General features: G+C 39.4%; 1 protein-coding gene across 5 annotated transcripts in view; it reads right to left on the reverse strand.

Annotated features, from left to right (window-relative positions):
- Positions 1-22,896, reverse strand: part of bcas3 (BCAS3 microtubule associated cell migration factor) — a 391,310-nt gene that overhangs the window by 340,112 nt on the left and 28,302 nt on the right. For 4 of the 5 annotated variants that reach the window (XM_040130737.1, XM_040130738.1, XM_040130736.1 and 1 more), the window contains exons 8-11: positions 9,519-9,626; positions 9,345-9,421; positions 5,525-5,601; positions 4,809-4,892 (exon numbers count right to left, since the gene is read on the reverse strand). In XM_040130737.1, the coding sequence (XP_039986671.1) occupies positions 4,809-4,892; positions 5,525-5,601; positions 9,345-9,421; positions 9,519-9,626 (346 nt within the window). Of the gene's footprint in view, positions 1-4,808; positions 4,893-5,524; positions 5,602-9,344; positions 9,422-9,518; positions 9,627-11,648; positions 11,746-22,896 lie in introns of those variants that run through there. The other variant, XM_040130741.1, reaches the window with a different exon arrangement.

Here is a 22,896-nt window from a genome sequence, read left to right on the forward strand (position 1 = left end):
AAAACACATGAACACTCACACACACACACAATTATGGCCTGATGTCGCAATCTAAACAAATTACAACCTAATTTATGTGAAAGAGCTTTCTCAATCATACACCCAGGAGTGATAGGCAACAGGATTGATGAGATTTAGAGTGAGCAGATTTGGAACAGGGAGTCCAGTTGGCCAGAGCTGTGCTCTCTCTCATTTATCCTTCTTATAAACAAAAACGATTACAATTTAATGCGACCCACCCCCCACCCCACGTTTTTTCATGTGTCTGGATGTCAGCACTAAGAGCCAGCGTGTCGCGCCACAAGCCAGAAGGAGATACCTTGTCATCCATATTGAGATATATGGTCCTAAATGAGGAGAGGGAAGGCAAGCAGACTGCCTGTCTGCATATCAATACCCCCCCACTACTGTCTACCCCTTACCATGGCACTAATCTGTTAGTGACACTTTGGTCTTAGCCTGCTAACAAGACTTCTCTCACTGTAGCTATTAGTATTCATTAAGTAGGGAAGGGATACACTTGCTCTGTGTAAATCAAATAGCCCTTCCTCTGGCACTGAATGGAGGAAAGGACTAGAACCATATGAGGAGCTAGCTAGTTAGCACGTGTTTGCAAGCAGCTAAATCAGACCAGGAATGAAAGTCATCTGGTATCAAAGGTCTCTGTTGGCTATTAGTGAGCCATCTTAGTGTCACTCCCCTGTGGAGATGAGTGAAACAAGACCATTGGAGAGAAACAGATTAGAGTGGTTAAAAAAACAGATAGGCAGGTTGATGAAGTGTCTCATAAGCTCAGCACCAGTTAGCCAGGCGAGCCAGGTGGATCCAATGTCAGCACATTTACAGATGGTGTATGCAGACCCTAAAATACTGTATTATGTGCTTTTTTTTTATCTGAGCAATAGCTTAAGACAGTCCAGAGGACCTCCTGATAGACTTCAGCCAGAAAGTGACAACTCATTTCCAAACTTCTAAGACAAATTCAAACTACAGTGGTCCTTCTGTGGTTAGAAATAATTGAGGATAGGTTTTAAAATGAAAAAACAGTTTACTGTAGGTTCTTTTAGGTGCACACTGTAGTATCAAAGTTTTTTGTCCTCACATAATTAAAGACTGTGTTGCAATCTCAACATGTTTTCCCCAAATTTGTATGTGCATTGATATCCGGTAAAAATACAAGGAGGTTCTTAAGGTTTCTTGGCATTTGCCCCCTTCACAAGCATCATAATTAGGCTACTATAACAAGCATTTCATTTAACTACACCAAAAGTAAGGTACGTCCATTTTAGCTACATGTCTACACCAGTGCCTAATGAATTTTTCTCCCCCCTGCCAACGATTCACACAAGTCACCCAAATTGACATGAAAAAAGCAACATTCGCCGAAAAGCAAGTTGTCTGCACACCTGAGTTTACAGCAAACAGCAGGGTCCTTGGGCAGAAAAGACTGCTCTTTATGTTCTTTAACTAATAGAAAGTGGGGGTGTAACAGTACATGTTTTCATCCCTAATTGTTCAGTGAAGTACATTTGGTTTGGTTAGCATCTTGAGTTCAGTACACCCTGTGAAGCGAATAATTTCGGTAAAATTAGTTTCATACACTATGTTTTTCCATATGAATAATATAAATTCTTAAGGGCAAGTTCCACCCAGACAGCTTTTGCAGTTGGTCAGTTATTATCTTGTCTTGCTGTTAGCTGAATCATGCTAGTCGACGGGCTAACTATACTTAGCCCCTGGATGTATAGCTCATATCACAAGTGTCATTGGCATGGTAAATGCAGCTGAGAGCTGGAACTATGGGGTTCCTTTTGTCCATTAACAAAACCACAGAGCAATTTGGAATCGCAACCCAGCCAACATAAGCTGCAACCAAAAATTACTGTCATTCAAATATATGAGATCAACAATGAGAAATGCAAAGAAATGAGATTTGCATCTAAAAATCTCAGCTTGCATTGTCTTTTTGTTTGTGTTTCTTAAAAATTTCTCAAAAGTGTCTTGTGCTTCTCGGTTTGTCTTTATGCTACATATTGCATATTTTGGCGTTTATGTGAGTGTACACAAGCTAGTTTGTTTGTTAGCTTGTACGATCCATCCACGCTAAACCAGCTAAATCTGGAAACACTGTTTAACACTACGTGTTCATGTGCCATTTTGGTAAAGATCTTAAGCCACACTAAAACGTCTAATCAATGGAAAAATCTTTCCATGTTCCTCTCTTCTTAAAATATCAAAACAACTGTTGATGAAAGCTAATGTGTTGAGCACTGGGGCAGAGAGTCTCAGGTGGTTAAAATCTCCATTCAATCCCTTCAAGTCTGTTTTGTCAGACATCCAGAGGTGATTGGATTGCAGCTCATTAATGCTAACACTACATGCCAACGAGGCAAACTATAACTCTTGTAATGTGCTGAGATGCTGGTTAAATCTGTTAAAATTTTAAAAAACTGACATGAATACAGCTTAATTACAAGGAATACAACATTGTTTTTGTTTTTGTGCTTTTCAAAGACCAGTGACCTATGGTCTCTGTACATTTGTAATATTACATTTGATGCAGTTTTATTTTTTCTACTCAGCAGGCCATCATGACCATAATGACCAAACTCAGAAAAACTGAGACGCGCAAAGACAAAGTGAGAAATGCAAAGAAAAACTGAGAAGTGCAAATGAAAAGCTATGAATCACAAACCAAAAATTGACCCTTTGCTATGTCCCACCCCTCAAGCGCACAATGGCCAATCATCGCATAGCACTGGCCACCTCAGAGGATTTAACAGATGACAACTATACGTCTGTGCACCATAGACTCTCATGCAATCGTTTGGATTTTCGTCATTTTCAAGCTGGTTTTGTGGATTTCGAGTTAGTCAAGGTTAAATTTTGTGCCTTGGGCATGCGTAATAGTGATACCGATCAAAGTAAGTCCAATCAGATGGACACAAAAACCTGTGGTGCTAACATTAGCAGAGTACAGCACATCAATCATTAACTAGCACTTCTATGCTATGCTAGCTACTGAAGGTATACTTATTGTATACACATTGCTTTTGCTTTTTAATGATGTTAATACTGAACCTACCCTCCTTTACAGGAACAGTGTTGCTCCTAATCATAGTCTTATGTCTCGTTTGCCAGTTGATGTGGTTCACTTTTCCATTGTGATCTGTAGGCTTTAGCTTCCATCTTTAGCTTTTTAACACGTTTTTGCAGCTGAGTAAGTTTTACATTCTGGATATATCCCTCAAACACATAATGTGAACACTTCTGTCTGCTTCTCTCTGAAATAGCTTTTTCCTTTTTCCAAAAATTGGATAATATTATTTCAGTGTGGGTTCTGACAAATTAACACTAGCAGAGGCTAACAACAAAGGGGCGGGACTTGGCAAAGGCTCAATTAGAAATGCTAAAGCAAACCAAAAGACAATCAATGCGAGTTGTGACTTTAGATTCAAATCAAATTTCTTTGGATTTCACGTTAGCTCTTTGTACTATTTTTTTAATTATAGTAATTTTGGGTTGCAGTTTAGGATGCATGGTTTGAGAGTCAATGAGTTTTAATTAACAGACAATATTAACGCCACACAGAAGAGCCTCCCATGTCACTTAGATCTGTGTATCACTAAAAAGCAGTTTGGTACGTGATGACGTTTCAAACAAAGTTGGGCCTGTCTCTGGAAACACAAACAATCAAACATATAAAACCATTGCAATGTCATCACTTCAGTGCATCTATTAAAGGCCTTGAGGCTTCACATACAGTATATATTTCAGTCAGTTCCTCGTGCCTGCTCAATATAAAGAACTAAAGCTACAGTCATCCAAGAATTATCAACTACCCCATCAGTTGCTCTAAACTGATAAATGAACCTCCGGGGCTAAAAAGAGCTACTTAACTGTGTAAAACTTAATAATAGAATGAATCTTGACTGAGTATAAACACAAATTGTTGAACTAAATGTGGAAACCTATAACTGCACTTCTGTCTCAAATTATGAGTTTAAGTCAATTCAAAAATGCTGCTTGTGTCTAAATGGAAAATTGTTATTTTACAATTTGAAAATATAAAGGTTAGAGTGTTTTATATTAACAATGGAGCATTACTGACATATTCACATTAGTGATTTTATGGCACGTTCGAGTGTCTCACCTTTCACAGTAGGAATTTTAACTAATGAGCCACCATTTGATATTTACATTTCTCAAAATATCTTCTGCTTTTCTTTTGTGTCTCCTGCTGTACTCTACACATAGCAAACTGTGATCACAAAACAAGGTATGCATCAAACCAGAATTTTTCTGTACCATTCCCAGCTAACAGAAAGTTACGAGAAAAATCTTTAGGGAATGGAAACTTTTTTTAATATATATATTTTTTTAATATAATAAATGTTTTTACTACAACTTTCAGCAAGCCATAACTTGGGAAATATGCCCCTTTAGGCCCACCATTTTAGAATTTAAAGACATCTAATAGTGTAGAGCAATCCCTGAAAATTTCAAGCATTTAGCACAAGTAGTTCAAAAGCAATGACTTATGGAACATTGCAATTTTTAAGCAACACTTTGTTTATTAGGGCCACAACCCCTTTTTTAAAGCCTCCATATCTCAGAAAGTAAAGAAAATACAAGCCGAAAACTTTGCACACTAGTGGTTGGGTATGATGACATTATTTACAAGAAGTATGAAGCAAATCCAAGACAGTCAGCTGGGAGGCCTCTGTTGATTTGAAATGGAATGACCCGATGGATAGTCAACAATATAACAGAAAAACAGGTAAATATGTCTACGTATTGTCACTTACTTTGGCAGCATTTATCACTGTAGCTGTATAGGACTGTGCATTGTCACCGCAAGCTCCTCCACGAGATTGGTGACATCTTATCAACTGCAAAAACACCAAGATTTACAAATAAATACAAGACATACAGTGTTACGTCTACAAAAGTTGTATGAAGAGAAAGAATTTTTGAAATTAACTCAGATTTCAGACATCCAAAAGGTTCCCCTGTTCACTCTGTGGAGGCAATTGGTTTTGCTTTCAAAGAAAAATTGCACAACCAAACAGCCAATCTACACTGATTAAATTTCAAATACAATATCTCTTGAATGGTTCTGTCCCAGTATTACTCTTACTGTTCACAAAACTACATTTTTACATTTCTGGAAATCTTTAGGCAGTCACATAAACAGTGGCCCCATCTGTCAATTACTTGAGTGGGCCAGCACTAAAACACTATTATGCATTAAATGTATTGCAGAGTGCACAATATAACATTCTGGTTTTTGTAAATACTTAACAATCCCATTAAACAGAAGAGAACAGAAAACTCCTGTGCATCTGTTGATTTTCAAAATGTTATCATCTCTAGTGGTCTCTTCTTGGAATGAGTTGTTTATCCAGAGAGATTAAAGAGGCAGAAAATAGATAAAAGTGCATTTTTTGGATTGTAAATATGTCGGTTTTCTGATAAGGCATTGCCACACTGGATGAGCGTGTGTTATGTGTGTGTAGACTACCTTGTTCTCAGCGTAGGCTAGCCAGCGGCTTCCCAGAGATATTGGATTGAGGCTGGGGCCAGGGCAGGGATAGCAGCCTGAAAAGACACAAAGACAGCCATACTAACAGGGGCAACAATGATAATCACAATAGAAACTAGACTGGCACTCAGTAGAGCGCATACCTCCACCAAGGCAAAAAAATGCCCTATCTCACAATGTTAAGGAAAGTATATAAAAAAAAAAAAGAATCCTGGATTCGGCCCTTTGACTGGATCCACACCCAAACTGAATGGGTTCCTCCCTGGCCCATGCCCCATCCCTCCACCAACTTTGGTGCAAATCGGTTCAGAACTTTTTGCATAATCCTGTTGACAAATAAATAAAACAACAAACAGACGTCTTGAAGCATAACCTTCTCGGCAGAGGTAATAAAAAAATGATACACATTTTGGTAAATAACCTTATGGAAAGTTTGCAAGTACCAAAAGCAAAGACATTTGCAGGGATTTTCATAAACCTCCTGCCTGGAGAGTGTCCTTAACTATCTTAAACCATTAATGTGTTTATGGGGAGTCTCTTGTTTGGGAAGATAAATGGGAGTCTAATGAGGATGACGTATCTGTACATGTGTGTGAACAGTATGAACTAATGGAGACTGTGGTGCCCAATAAATTGAAGATGGCTCCTCTGCTGATTGACCAGCACAATAATCCCTGTGGACACACACACACAAATCCATGTAAACATTCACACACAAACACTGCGCTATCAGCAGGTATAAAAATAGCAACTAATAACCCTAAATGACAAACAAAACCCTCTGTTCACAAACAGATAAATGTCTTGGACATTATAAGAAAGTATTTTTCTCTTCCCACTTAAACAGATGTGGAGGTAAACAACTACAAGACAAAAAAAGGACATAGAGCAATCTATGACTAACACCAAAACTGAGCTCCTGCATGCCTAAACATACGAGCTACAAAATGTTGATCCATGGACCCCCGTCTCTCTCTCTCTCTCTCTCTCTCTCACACACACACACACACACACACACACACACACGTGTGTAGTGTGTGTGGTGGAGGCAGACACTAATGTAGTGTGCTGTGTTGAAGGGTGGGATCGGTGGGGTGGGGGGATATTGAGGTAAGCCACAAGAGTTGTTGGTAGTGCCAGAGAGGCCTTTTGTGCCTCTCCCAGGCTAAGGGGAGCCCAGGCGGTGAGATAACATGTGTTTGACATCCTGGGTGGAGAGCAAGAGAGCAGGGAGCTGAGTGGGGAGAGGAAACAGACATGGCGTGTGGGATCAAAGGAAAGGAAGGCAGGGTTCAGGCTTCTGAATGCCGTATCCTAAAAGATCTTTGTGAAGATGGCCATTGCTGATCCTCATATTCTGATATTCCATGTTTAAATTTCCATTTTTCAAATGTGCTAAGTGTTTCTTTAGGTCAGAAACAAAACCTACCAAAAATACCAAAATAGTAACTGCCTTTTCTTTCATAATCTGTACATCAGGGCCCTACAATATACAGTGTTTCTCTTATAATTGAACAGGCCTGGCACACCAACAAGCCAACAGCGTTTCTCACTAACAAAATCCTCATTTTCCACCATCATGCACTTGATGATCAACATGAAACACATAACAGACAGTAAGACAAAGTCATACTGTCCAAACAAAATGCAATGAATATGAAATTAAATGAATAAACACATTTGAGCAGAGTGATGACTACAAAATGTGAACACAAGAGAGCAGATCTGCACAAGAAAATACGAGTATAAAGTACAAGTCGTTCACTATCCTACACAGTCAAAAATTTGTGTATATGAACAAAGCCTTGCCAGCAGCTCAGTTAATATCCAGGTCTAAAGGTCAAGTACACTGGAAAGATGGCTGCAATGTCTGGACATTACACTAAATGTTTTTAGCTTGAGGTAGTTTAAGGCCACACTTCCATGATTCAGCTAAAGAAAATCAGGAATTTAATTAGTTGAGAAGCTTAGAGTTATCAAATCATCCAGCTCCAAATTTAAGGCCAGTGTATTGGGGAAGGTCAGTGGTAAGATTATCTTCATCAACCAACTTGTACAAAAGTGATTCAATTTAGAGAGAGCCCTTGAAATCTACAAAGAGCACAAAGTGGCATTTCCAGTAATTCTACACTATATTCTGTGACCACCGTTAAGTGTGATAACAATTATGTCTTATGGCCCCAGATGACTAGCAGAAGCTCCTTATTTAAAAAGTGCCCCCTTCTTTTCTGTTTTGCTAAGAAATTCTTGAACTCTGATAACAGCTGAGTCAATAGAAGACTTGCATCACTCACTTTTATTTGAAGCTCATAGCTCAAAAAGTCGTGTCACACAGACAGTTAGATTTTGTAAGATAGGAAATGTGTATGACAATTTTGTAAGTATGAAATGCGTGTGCAAAGTGGATATTGTGTTTGTTTGAAAATAAAAGGATGAAAAGAAAAGTTAGAGCAGTGGCAATAATTACGTTGCTTCAAAGAAATCACAGTAATTATTATTAATATTACATGGAACTAATACAACCAGCAGCCACAATACAAGGATGTACTGTACCAAAACATGGTAGGTACCAAACCATGATTATTGGGTGTTGTTTCATCAGTAAAGCTAGACAAGTCTGTGGAATCAAGATGAACAGAAAAAGAAAATCTGCTGGTTGTGACTGAGTCCCACACCCCACAACACACACCACTTCAATGCTATGCAAGAACATAAACATGGGACAAGCCTTAAGTGCTCATAAAAACATGACATCTCCACCATTACATCCCTTGAGAAGTGAACATACAACAGTAGAATCGCTCATCCAACGCAGAGCTCTGCACATCACAGAATCCTTTGTTTACTGCTTTTAAGGCCCAAACAGACCAAACAACGTTATGAAGAGGAGGCCCGTGCATTTAGAAACGATTAATAACTATTGAGCATGTTTGGTTTCCTGTGGCCCAGACACTGATAAGGACTGCAGGCAGACAAAAAGGAGACACATTAAAGGCAGCCAGTAAGGTCAGTTTACTCCAGTCAATGACTTAAGTGGACAGCAATGGCCTTGTAATACAGTCTGGCCTTTGGTTCACAGCATCCTTCAGCAGACATGGCAGGTACAGCCAGGAGGATGCGAGTGCTGTGTTGTAAACAATTTCCTGTGTTGAGCTTTCACATCATATTTCGACAAAAGTCGTTTAGTCACAACACAAAGCTAGTGAGCACTGTAGGGCAGAGAGTACTGCCCTACAGCAGGCCTTGGTGGCTGGTTGTATTATAACCAATGATCTGCTTTGTGTTTGTTTGGCTTGTGTGATGCCAACTTGACAGAGTCACTGATCATGTTTGGCAGTGTTAGTGTTAACTTACGCAACAGACACTGTTTGTTTGCACTACTGCATATGGTACAGAACACCAGGGGTTTGGCCCACCATTTCACAAATACATGTTTCCTTTGGCAATGAAGTATTAACATTTCACATGTGATGACAATCTACATAAAATCTAACTTTGATCTAAATAACAACTCATCTTCTTCTGCATCTTAACAAAACTTTCCTCCTTTTCTTGCCAGGAACTAAGTGGCAGATTAGAAAATTTAACAGGGGTTAAATACCCTCAATAATTAAAAAAAAAAAATAACACTGAAAATCATAGACACAAAAGATGCTCCTCCAAATCTTTATCATACTGCAACATAAATTATTTTATAACTGTAGGGTGCACATGAACTGTGGTTTGCTGAGAAACTTTCTATATAATATGATTAAAAATCCGACTCCATAAGTCTTAAAGTCTCAGATGTCTTCCTTACTTGTGACAAAGAACTTCTTGGTGAAGGTGCAGCTGTCAAATGCTGCAATCTTCTCTTGTAGGCTCACAACAAGAATACTGGAGGAAGGAGAAAACAGCCCATTAATCCAGCAAAAATAAATTTGCAATATTCCATAAAACATGACTTTTATTTAGTTCAGTTCGTCCTACATACTGTTTGTTGCAGTGCAGATCATAGATAGGTGTCTTGAACTGAATTGATTTGACCATTTCCCCTGTCCGCAGAGAATATAGGTCAGCACAACAGTAAGGAGGGCTTGTCCTAAAAACAAAAAAAAATGCATATAGTCAGTTTTCAAATACTTTTTGTAGTTCTCAAGTAACTATTCATAAACCTTCAGGGCACAATACAGACACTTGTGATGACTGATAACTTAAACAGACATTTTATGACACAAATAACTAAAACAGTAAGCAGCAGAGATGGTTTATAAAATCTAAATATTAAGATGTTCACTGACACTTAGAATTTGTCTCAGAGTAAAACTAGGGGGAAATCATATATTAGAGGGCTTCTGGTGTCATCTAAAAAACATTTGCACTCTTTTCCAATAATAGCTTTCCTCCACTTGTTGCTTGCTGATTTATTTTCAGAGACTAACTTAACACCTTGTTTTAACTTAAATACAATCCTTTTACATATTAAAAAAATCGATTCAACCCCCCTACACAGCTGTCTGCACACCAGCAACATAATAGCTAATGGCTCTCTCATTCCTAACTGCGACCCACCTACTGTCAGTCACACACTTTCTATCTCCATTCAAATTACGTGTGTCTACAGTTCTGTGAATAATTCATTTCTACTATCTGTCGGACAGGAAGACTGAAGGAGAACTCCTATCACCACAATGCTGATCTCTGTTTTCATAAGTCTGTTTCTGATTCTTCTTTCAGTAATTTTCTTACAGTTAACAAATATTCACACAGTGTTAACTAAACAACTGACCATAACAAAACAAATTTCTTTTGTGGATATGTCGAAAGAGAACATCAAACCGCTTGCCAATAAACTGCACATCAAGTCACATTTTGCTCTAACCATCTCTACACTGTTTCTCTCAGCAGCTCCCTGGAGAGAGACCTACAGTTTTTGTTTCCACCATGTCTCACTGGCCTACTCCTTCTGAGGGTTCACATAGTGAAAGGGAATAAAATGAAGGGCAAAAAGTAAATGCTTTGTCGTGCAACACATTCACTAGAAACTTTTCTATCAACACAGCAAAGAGGAGGGTTACGTGAGGGAGCTTATCCAACAGCAGGCAGCAGCTGATGGCAAAGGGAAATTTAGACATAAATCTTAATCAAGCAAGGCTCCCCCACCACCACCACCACCACCCGTCCCCTTTGCCCCTTTCCTTTGTCTACAAGGAAAGCTTCTACCGGCCTTCTACTCTCTGTCACCCTTGGCAAGGCCTGTGGTGCCGTGTTGCCTGAGGATGCAGGGATGAAATGTGGTGTTCGTTTTTTTTCTTGAGCCATAGGGCTAAGTGCTTTCAACAGTCTGTTTAGTCGGCCTGTGCATACTGAGCGCAATTATATGCTTCATCAGTCTTAGCATGGACAAACAGGGGGGACTGGCTGGATCTTAAGATTACAATGAAGGTCACAGTATGCTAAGTCTATCTGTAAACACAATGACTCAAAATTTTTGCATAAATGGAGTTATTAATTAAAAAAGGAACATGACACTGTAAAAGAACAAAAAAAAAAAAAAAACAGCTGCAGACTAACATTGATTATACAGAGATTGCGATGGTTAGGTTAGGAAGGAAGGTTAGGCTGATCTGACAACTTGATCAATGAGGAAACCCCTTCCTGCTGACTAGAGCCAGTGCAAGACACCATTAGGAAATAACAAGTTTAAACAGCGGACGGCTATTGCCAAGTCCCAGAGGGAAATCTGGACATTATTCAAATGACGAGCTCATAATGGGAAGACTTTCATCCATTATAAGACACAGATGACCTCAGCCATGTTGAATATTCCTGCAGCACACCCTGTTCCACTAACCGACTCTGCTGTGTCAAGGTCTGTCTGCCTTCCCAGTCATTACTGTTGCTCCTTTTCTTTTTTATGGTGGAAAAACATCTGCTTCTCCCATTCAAAGCTCTGACACATGCACACACTTTGTGAAGTACCAATGGCAAACAGTGGAGAAAATTGTCCATTTCATAACATATATCAAAGTATAACAGAGCAGCAAAGGCATCCTAAAATGACCTAAAAATTGTCCAGTTCCTAGAAGCACTTACAGATAAGGAAAGGGAAAAAGTGTGATACCTCTGCAGTGTGGTTTTTACCAGCCTCAGTGAGTCACAGCCAGCTAGGGGTTTTAATTTGTTGTAAAGCCTAGTTCACATGAAAAATTGCGTATGTCAAAACAAGACTAAAGCTGCTTTCACAGATGCACTGCAACCCTGAACTTTCCTAGAGATTACCCAGAGGAGCTGTATGTGTGAACGTAAATGTCCGAATCCGTTGAACCGGACATAAAACGGACTATACTCTGAGAGCTCCTTAGTACAAAGTCCGTGCAATGTCCGATTGAGCCGATGTGTGAATAGAGCCAGTCATTGTCCGGAGAATTCACAGCAAGTGAGTGGGCGTGTTGATAGCGTTCCTATCCTGCCTCCTGCACACTCTACCCAGGCACCACCCATTGCCTAAACCAAACGGAGTATTTCCAGTAAGTGTGAATGCGTCATAACATGGACAGTCTCCTGTTGTGTGCTACATGTGTGACAGGGCAACTGCGGAGAATGTCCAGAATTCAGATGTGAAAATGACTTAAGAGTGTAAAGCAATGCTAGAAGCTATACATACATAGACACAGCAGTGCTTTGAAGATGTTAACATGTTCACAATGACTAACAACATTATCATCATGATTTGGAAGGTGTAATATTCACTATGTCTCCCATCTTTGTTTAGCATGTTAGCATGCTAACATTTGCTAATTAGCACTAAAGACAAAAGTACGGCTGAGGCTGGGAATGTGATTAGTTTTGCTAGATTAAAAGTCAAAGGGCTATAAAATTCATCAAAATTCCTTCTTTGCGGAAAATAAACATCTGTACCAAATGTCATGGTAATTCAATCAATAGTTGTTGAAATTGTTCATTCTGGACCAAAGTCTTGCACTGACTGACCGACATTGTCATTACTAGAGCCACGCCACAAGCATGGCTAAAAACACAAAGGACTGCATTGGTGTGGGCCTATTACAGTAGAAGATACACCCGACAATTTAGTCCTTTGAGGCTGGATTTTACAAATCTGCATAAAACAAAGTGCTTGTAAGATTGTTGGACAGAATTTGAAATTCCCACACCAAACACCTTTCCGACCTAAAGAATTAGGGGAAAGTGTCAAACAATTTTTGTAACTTTCTAAAAACCATACAATCCAACAAGCATGCCTGCACGATTGGCTAGTTGTGTGGAGATGAGAAGGTATCATATGTAGGATTTTAACTTATCTCTCAAGCATGTTTTTCAGTCTTTACAGTTCAGTTCTCTGTAGCTTTTGCCTTGAGTTTGATGACACCCTAAATGCCACAAGATTGTATGGAGTTAAGTTAAGTGTACATTTGTATTTACTTTTTGACCTAACCATACCAATATCAGTATTGTAGAGCCAGGAGTATTACCTCTCTTACAGCCAAGATGAAACACGACCGTAAATGACAGCAAAATGCAGTAGAGAATCTCACACTGAGCTGAAATGAAACAAGTGCAAATAAATTAGGTAAATATTTTTTATTTTTTATTTTTTATTTTTAAAATATTTTTTGGGGGGTTCGGTTCCCGTTGGGGGGGGCAGGCCACCCCCTCCTTCTATTGAAGGACCTATTGACCGAATAACCAGCCTGTCCTTTTTGTTTTTTCTTCCCCTTCCTGTTTACCCCTCACCTGTTTCAACCTTGATTCCATGGTGTTCTGACATTGTCATTGAGTATTTGTGCAGTATTTGCCATTCCTTACAAGTATTGAGTCTTACTTTCAATATAGCAACAAATGCCAACAGTATTACTGTCTGCAGAGTGGTGTTTGTGGAAGTTGCGCTGTATGTATCGGCTAATGGAAAGCCGAACTTTGAAGAGTCCGAAAAATGAGTTGCATAGTGTTAGATGGGTTTCTTGGTAGGGTCCATGAGGAGAAACAGGTTCTACGACTGAAGGAGCAAAAGTTAGATCAGAGGTTCAAAACCTTGTCTGGCTTGTGACTTGTTTTTTAAGTCCCAAAATGTGTCATAACCAACACATGAACTACAACCCTGAGAAGTTAATGTGAGTAGGTATACCTCTGTACTTTATTTTCAAGGGCATGGAGGATGCTCAAAGGCTGTCTATTTCAATCTAATTTTTTGTCAAAAATGTATAAAAAACAAAATTATATCTTGGTAAAAATCTGTCCTATTTGTTTTCAGCATTAGACACCTCCTATGACATCTCCCATGACCCTATCTTGATATAACAACCAGCCCGTAATTGAGAGCATTTGAGCATATATTAGCTGCCTCCCCAGGTATATAAGATACATACATTTTAATGCTGTCACGTATGTCAGTGAAGTACAAAAAAACATGACAGTGTTACTGCTTACACATAAGTGTCGATGCAGCTGTGGCATGAAATGAAAAGAGATGCAAATTTAGGAATGTAGCCTTATGAACTTAATGATATATGTGGAGGAAGCAACTTATTGTAATTGGCTGTTATAATCAGATAAAATTCAGTAGCTCATACTGCAGTGTTAGGGTAGCTTCTTTGTTTAGTGGCTTAGACTGATACATGAGAACACTTCAGTGTCTAAAAAAAGATGGTCATTATGTGCCATGAATTGTCAGAAAAATAAATAAAAATGCATATCATCATACAGCTGAAAAAGTAACAGTAACTTAGAAATAACCAGTCTGACTGTGAGAAAAGGCTGAAAAGACTTGTCATAAAATCCCATGTTGGTAATCCTTCCACATAACTGCAGTTACAGAAAACAGCAGGCCATAGTAAGCCTTTAGGCTCCACCTACAATAATGGTTTCAACACAGTCAAATGGAACACTGTCTGTAAACTGTGTGAGCAGCTGTTAAAGAATCTGGTACTCTGAACTGACACAAGACCATGATTCCAAGTTTTAGCTAACACCACAGGCACAAACCAGACTCCACTGGCCACTGATGAAGCCATAATCCAGCACTGCTAACACACACACACACGCTAGTTAACACCAGAGGCAATACTTTGACACACAAGTCTTTTTTCTTAATGCAGACAAAGACAGGAACACACACCCAGAGGTGTATGATTAAGTAACTGCTTCAACAATATCCTACAACCATCTTGATGACTGAGGCATGAGCTAAACCCATTGAGAGTGTCACATGTGTATACACACTTGCACACACATACAGACATTTGTAAGTACAGATACACACTAAGGTTGTACTATTGTATGTTTCCCAAGCCAGAGTCTGGACAGCAATGACCCATTCAGATCTCTTAGCCCAAGCCTGGCACAAAGACACTGTCCCACTACTGCACGTATACTGTGTGTGACACTCCTTGGATGTTAGCACAAGTGTGTTCCTCCCTTCAGTCCCAGTGACTATTTACTGAAGAAGATAGAAAAAGGGGGCCACAGAAAAAAAGTTTTGAACAATCCCTGATTTATTTTCGCATCCTGATGGTTAACGTCTGTGTCAACATTTCAAAAGGTCCTCACACTGCAAGAACAGTTACTATTACAAATCGAGAGTAGAGGCATTAATATTAATACAAAAAATTCGCCCGACAGTAATTTACTTTCAGGTGGCTACATCATCGATTTCAGCATTATCAGAGTCCGATCAATCCAATTCAAAGCTTTATCCCGAAAAATGGGCCACTTGAATTGATTCAAAGGGACAATGATAACCCATTATTATAGAATCAAAATGGCACAGGGTTCAATCGTTTTGCTTTTGCAGTATTTTAACAAATGACCCAGTTCTAATGGAGGCAATGCGGGGTCAGATGTAATAAGATTTCCTGATGCTGGGGACGTTGGGGCGTAGGTTGAAAGCAAGGCTAAATCACAATTATCATTATGGATTATGGCGGGATGTCAGTCCTTGCACATGTTAAGGTGATGCCGAGCACCATTCCCCAGCTCAGTAACAGGCCTATTATGATGGCCCTATTAGATCAATGTGTCAATTACTATTACTCAAACTGGCCCTTGGGTCTGAAAGGATACAAAATGAAGGAGATGAAGGAAAGGAGACTTGGCTCATTGTCCCTGATAGGACAAGAAACTACTCCAGAAAGTAAGGAGAAAATGGAGTGGCAATGCCACATACCAAACACACAAAATGCAAGATGATAACCAAACATGATCACTACTTTTTGGGTACAAACCCAAACCCTCATATGACTGCTTTGTGTGAAGACAAACATAATTAATTTGAGAAGACTAAGTCACACTAGCTACTCCTTAGTAAGGCGAAGCAGTGCTTTGAGCTAAATGCTAATGTCAGTGTGCAATCATCCTCACAGTGACAATGTAATCATGCAGATGCTTGGCAGGTAATGTTTACCACATTTAGTTTATTAGTTTTGAATGATAGCATGATAATATTTACTATTTAGCAAAAAATACAAGGCTGATGGAAATGTGATTAGTTTTTCAGGTATTTGGTGATGAAACAAAATAATTGACAAAATGCACTTTTAATCTGATGGTCGCTCAGGATGAAAAGATACAAGATCTCTAAAGTTATTAAATTTCATCCTGAGGGGAATATGTCTCACCAAATGTCATGACAATCCATCTGATATTTGTCGAGACATTCAACTTCATGATTGCTCTAGTTACTAAGTCAGGGGATCACCTTAGTCATCACGATACATCCTCAGAGAACCATGAGGATCTGAAAACCATTTGGTGCCATTTAACAATTAGATGTGGAGAAATTTAATAATTGAAAATTTTGAACTGCTGGTGATGCTACATGAAAAGTCAGGCGATCAGCAACGACATTCCAGGTCCCCAGAGGAATGAATTAAAGTACACGGCAACCAATCCAACAGTGGTTGAGATGTTTCATACCAAAAATGTCAACTTCGTTGTTGAGATATTCGGTTTGAACCAAAATAGTGGGCCCGTGGAGCTTTAGTGTTGCTAAAAAGGTTTTATTCTCACTATGAGATATTTAAATTATTTTTTTGGCATTGGTACTGAAACTTCGTCATATTGGCACTGGTATCACAGATTTTTAACAAAACCAAATCAAACTGCAGGTACAGCTTTCACCTCAGTGGAAAGAAAGATCATCCACAGCGATAAAAAAAAAAAAAAAAAAAACAATTGGAATTGGTTTAGGTCAAGGTCTCAACAGTCGAAAATTGGATTTTTTAAAATCCTAATTTGCTATGTAGTAAAGCAACCAGAGTGCACATCAGCTGAATCCATCTGCCACTGGATTGGCATTACAGTAAACCCTAGATGTTTGGGTCATTTTTTCTGTCCTACTGCTCTGCCACTATGCTGCACTGGACCAGATTCGGAAAACCTTCTAACATCGCAGTGCCTAATGGGACTTTTGCATCCATGTGTGAGACGTAATTTTAAATAGGCAACTGTTTACAATGGTCATTAAGGACCATTATGGATGGCGCGTGTCTTATTATTGAGCCATTATCAGCAATCTATTCTGTGTACTTCCTCCTTGATGAAACATGTTGACATCTGTTATTTTAATTTACACATCAATTCTGTGCTTATTCCATGAGCATTCTCCCTCTGGCTGAGAGACTTGGTTCACATCTTTTTATGAATGTGAACTGAACCAGGATATCAAAACCACAAGATTTCCTGTGGCTGTAGAAAGCATAGATGGGAATTAAAAAGCAGGCAAATAAATCCATTTACAAGGAAGGGACGTCACCACATTTCCGACTGGTGCAAAGTTTTATAAGCTCTCCAAATACGAACAACAATTACATGCTGTGGGAATGCTAAACAAATACAACGTCGGCTTGGAAATTCTAGGCTGGCTGTGCTGAAAGAGAAAACTCTGATGCTCCAATTGGAGACTGATGAACCTCTGAGGAATGGCACTTTAGTTCCACTGTGGTTCAACTGATATGGACCTTTGAATACTGAAACCAGAAATTTAAGATTAACACTACAGTTATCTAATTGTTTATACCAGCATTCAACAAGTAGTCAAAGTTCTCCCCAGAATTATATTCTGGGCAGGACAGAAAAACCTCTGAAAAAGGTTTTAAATAATGTGACAGAAACTCTACACTGTAATAATAAAGGGAAACACTGTACACAATATTATCAGTATAACACCAATGCGAATTAGATATAAAGTTGACATTCAAAGCTGATTTTTACCTTGGAAACAGAAATTGACAACATAACCGCACCTTATGGTCCATTTAGTGGATATAGGAACTTTCGCTCATATCACATGAAATTTATCAAAAGATTCAATTTGCCTAGGTTTCATGGATTTATATAATGTTCAAATTTTCACATTTTTGTAGGACTTTAAGTGTGAGTGGAAAATCATATCTGAATCTACAATTCCATGACACCTGGATAAGAAAAACTGTATTGCAACATTCTTTCCTTACTCCCTTCTGTTATTTGTTTTGTTTTTCACCCACTCCTCTCATTGTCAGATTAAACCCAGTGCTGCCGTACACAACAAATACTGGCAACATCAGAGCCTGCTGGGGGCCTGAAGGGAGCCACACTGACTCCAGCAAGCTGAGGGCATTAGTAGGAAAGTAATTAGGGTAAAAAGTTCAACCACAGTTCCCAGTCTGTAGAGCTGCCATGCCAGAAATACATTTCCGTCACTGTTAAATACTACACAGAGTGTACAGTGTGTGTGTGTGTGTGTGTGTGTGTGTGTGTGTGTGTGTGTGTGTGTGTGTGTGTGTGTGTGTGTGTGTGTGTGTGTGTGTGTGTGTGTGTGGGGGCCGGGGGGGGGGGGGTTATGTACAGTATTGAAGTAGCTAAAAGTGCAGCAAAATAGCAAACAAAACCATTAAATTTGATTGAATATTTATTACTAACCTTAGGAAATGCCGAACAGTAAATGGTGTAACTAGAAAAAAATCTGAATGGGAATTTATGAATAGTGGCTTCAGACAACATTCAGACAATTACATTTTTTCCATGTTTTATTGTGTTGTAGATTTAGTTTTAACTGAAGAAAATCTACACTCAAACCCAAGAAAACTAAGTGAAAACCTGTTTTTAGAATCTTTTTCTAATTTATTAAAAATCAAAGACTGAAATCTTTTAATTATGAAAGTATTCAGACCCTTTGCTGTGGCACTACAAATTTTGGACAGGCACATTCTGTTTGTTTTCATTATCCCTGAAATGTGTATACAACCTGACTGGCTTCAAAATGTCACAAACTGAATTGATTGGACATAGGTTAGAAACGATCATTCCTGTGTATACTCACTGAGTACTTTATTAGGAACACCATAGTAATACTGGATAGAGCCTCCATTTCTTCTCAAAACAGCCTCAGTTCTTCGTGGCATGTGTTCCACAAGATGTTGGAAACATTCCTTTAAGATTCCTGTTCATGTTAACATGATGATTCACATCATTTCTGCAGATTTGGTCAGCTGTGCATTAATGAAGCAAATCTCCCATTCTACCACATCCCAAAGGTGTTCTAATGGATTCAGATCCGGTAACTGGGGAGGCCACTGAAGTATACTGAACTCATTGTCATGTTCATGAACCTAGTTTGAGACGACTTTTTCTTTGTGGTTGCGTTCTGAAATTGTGGCCATAAAGGGATGCACATGGTCTGCAACAATATTCAGATAGGCTGTGACATTCAAATGATGATTGATTGGTATTAACGGGACCAGAATGTGCCAAGAAAACATTCCCCACACCATTACAACACCATCACCAGCATGGACTGTTGGACACAGGCAGGGTTGGGTCCATGGATTCATGTTGATGCCAAATTTGGACCCTACCATCTGCGTGCTTCAGCAGAAATCCAGATTTATCGGACTAGACTATGTTTTACCTGTCTTCAGCTGGCCAGTTTTGGTGAGCATGTGCCCACTGCAGCCTCAGAGTGGAAACTGACCTGGTCTTCTGCTGCTGTACCCCATCCACCTCATTCTGAGATGCTTCTCTGCTCACCACAGTTGTAAAGAGTGGATATCCAAGTTACTGTAGCCTTTCTACAGCCTTTCTGTCAGCTCCAACCAGTCTAGCCATTTTTCTATGATCTCTCTCATCAACAAGGGGTTTCTGTCCGAAGAACTGCCACTCACTGGATGGTTTTTCTTTTTTCGGATTATTTCCAAGTAAACCCGCAATGTGTTGTGCGTGAAAATCCAAGGAGATCAGCAGTTTCAGAAATACTCAAACCAGCCCGTCTGGCACCAACAATCCCCAGTCAAAGCCACAGTCAAAGTCACTGAGATTCACATTTTTTCTCCATTCTAAAGTTTGATGTGAACATTATTTCAAGCTCCTGACTTCATAATTTGCATTATTTTATGCATTTCACTGCGGCCACATGATTGGATGATTGCATGAATAAGCAGATGTACAGGTGTTCCTAATAAAGTGCTTGATGGGTGTACAGTCCCACAATTCACACTGCATGTCAGAACAAAAACCAAGCAATGAAATCCAAGGGATTTTCTCTAGACCTCTACAATAAAATTGTGCGTATGAATAAATCAGGGCATGTGTATCAAACCATTTCTAAGGCTTTGAGTGTTCCCAGGAGTGCAGTGACCTCAATAATTGTGAAATGGAAGACGTTTGGAACCGCTAGCACTATTCCTACAGTTGGCCGTCTGGACAAATTGAGTAACTGTGCGAGAAGGGCCTTGGTAAGGGAGATGACGAAGAAGCCAACGGTAACTCTAACAGAGCTTCAGAAGTCCTCTGCAGAGATGAGTGAACCTGCCGGAAGGATGACCATATCAGCAGCACTCCATCAATCTTCACTTTACAGATTGGCCAGACAGAAGCTACTTTGAGTGAAAGGCACATGACAGCCTGCTTGTCAAACAGCATTTAAACAACTCTGAGAGCATGAGGAAAAAGATTTCCTGGTCTGATGAGACAACAATTGGACCCTTTGGGCACAACTTCAGACACTATCTCTGGGCAACACCAGACACTTCTAAGCACCTGGCTAATACCATCCCTACAGTGAAGCATGGTGGTGGCAGCATCATGCTATAGGGGTGCTTCTAAGCAGCAGGGACAGGGACACTGGTCAGAATTGAGGGAAGGATGAATACAGCCAAATACAGAGAGGTCCTTGAGGAAAACTTGTTCCGGAGTGCACACAACCTGAGACTGGGATGTTGATCCACCTTTCATCATGACAATGACCCGAACCATACAGCCAAGAAAATACTGGAGTGTCCTCGGGACAGGCCTATGACTGTTCTTGAGTGGCCCAGCCAAAGCCCACACTTAAACCCAATAGAACATCTGCGGAGAGACCTGAAGATGGTAGTTCAAAGAGACTTCCTATCCAGTCTGACAGGTATCTTGAGATGATCTGCCAGGAAGAATGGGATAAACTGCCCAAATCCAGGTGTGCAAAGCTTATAGAGACTTACCCAAGAAGAAGCTGTAATTCCTGCCAAAGGGGCTTCTACAAAGTACTGAAGTAAGGGTCTGAATACTTTTGTAAAGTGGAGATTTCAGTGCTTGATTTTTAATAAATTGTCAAAAATGTCTAAAAAAAATGTTTTTACTTGGTCATTATGGGTTGAGTGTAGACTGACAGGCAAAAGTGGTAATTTTATCAATTTAAAATTAAATCTACAACACAGTTAAGTGTGCAAAATGTGAATGGGGGTCTTGTTACTTTGTGAAGCCACTGTATATGCAGTCAATAAATTCAGCTCATTGGTTCTTCCCTTGACTTCAGTGAAGTGGATATTAAGTTCGCTACATAATCTATAGCTTGCATTAGATCCAATTTAAGCCATTTTAGCCTTTTGTGACAGTTTTCTCGCTAAATTAAGTGAAAGCACTTAAAACAAGAAAGATCTGGTTAAGGAGGAGTTCTTTCTTTTGACTTGATATGTCAAAGCTGAATCTAGAAACATGAAGAGTTAACTTTGTCTTATACCTGTCTGTGCATAAGTAATCGAGCTACAGGACAGCTTGAAGCCAAGATACAACATGCGTGTTCAATCTAAATGACTTAATAATTATTTCATCAGGTGCTTATACTTCTGGCTCTCAAAACTCACTTTCCAGCCTTTACAAAAAGCTGCTGGAGGTTCAAGACACTCTCAATAATCCCACCCACCAACTGGTACTTCCTCCACTAAAAACTGGACATCAGTGCAATTTGTGAACAACAGAAATTTTACATCAGTGTAATTCTGTAGCCAAAACAAATGAGCAGAACTGCTATTTTTGTCAGTTAGAGGTAACAGACTGCGTAAGACGACATGAGAAGTCAGATTGGTTATAGACCAGATAAAACCATTCATGAAAAAAAGCCTAACAACTCTACAACCTGAAAAGGCACACATTTTTTTGTCATAGGAGAGCTTGAGTTATATAGCCCTGCAATCTGCACAAGAAGGGCTGATCAAAGCAGCAATCTGCATATTCTCTTGGGGACCAAAGGGAAGGGGAATCCATGACAGAATGAATGCATGTTAAATACCAACTGTCTCCCCATAGTCCATTTTGTACACATATGCCTTATCACAATTGTCCTGGCTCAGAGAATAGGCAGGGAACAAGGTTGACAATAAGTTAAATCACAGCTCGTATTAATCAAGTGTCTAAGAATCACTCCTAAGAATTGCGCTACAAGTTAAAGCTACAATATGCAAGTTGGGAAAATCAAGCTAGCGTTAGAATGAGACTCGAAAGTCTCAAACCAATCCTCTGTTACGCTCCGCCCAGCTATTCGCTTAAGGTCCATGTGTACACTGTCTCAGCTAATGCAGGAATAAGGAGCTTGCTAGCCTATTAGTCAGCCATAATAACATATCCAGCAGCTAATAATAGCCGGAAACCTCAGTCAGTTTAAGAGGAGTATACACCGGAAATGTGTTCGAATATACAGCCGCGAACTTCCACCCCTGACTTTGGCCTTCTCTGACTGGTTACAAGGGCAAGGCTCGCTCCAAAAACTCTAGAAGGGATTCTCTCTGCACTGCTCTGCACTGCTCTCTTGACTTTAAATATAGAAGGACGAATTCTGATGACATATTGTAGTTTTCCTGACAGCTCCAGTTTGGAGTTTAGATCACATAACAATGTAAAATCGAAAACAATAAAAATAGAAACATTTTTCTGTGAGTGGGGTTATGGTGATAACAACAATATAAAAAAAAGTATGTAGGTGACTAAGTTATCTAGGCTGTATATGCCAAAACGAAAAGCAGATATCTCAAAATGATATTTATACACAATTAATGTTTATGATATTTAAAACAGTTGCTAATTTGACTTAGCTGTGTGATATATCCTGGGGTGTGGGGCATCTA

The sequence above is a fragment of the Xiphias gladius genome, chromosome 7, assembly GCF_016859285.1.
Source record: "Xiphias gladius isolate SHS-SW01 ecotype Sanya breed wild chromosome 7, ASM1685928v1, whole genome shotgun sequence".
In the NCBI taxonomy this organism is placed as follows: Eukaryota; Metazoa; Chordata; class Actinopteri; order Istiophoriformes; family Xiphiidae; genus Xiphias; species Xiphias gladius.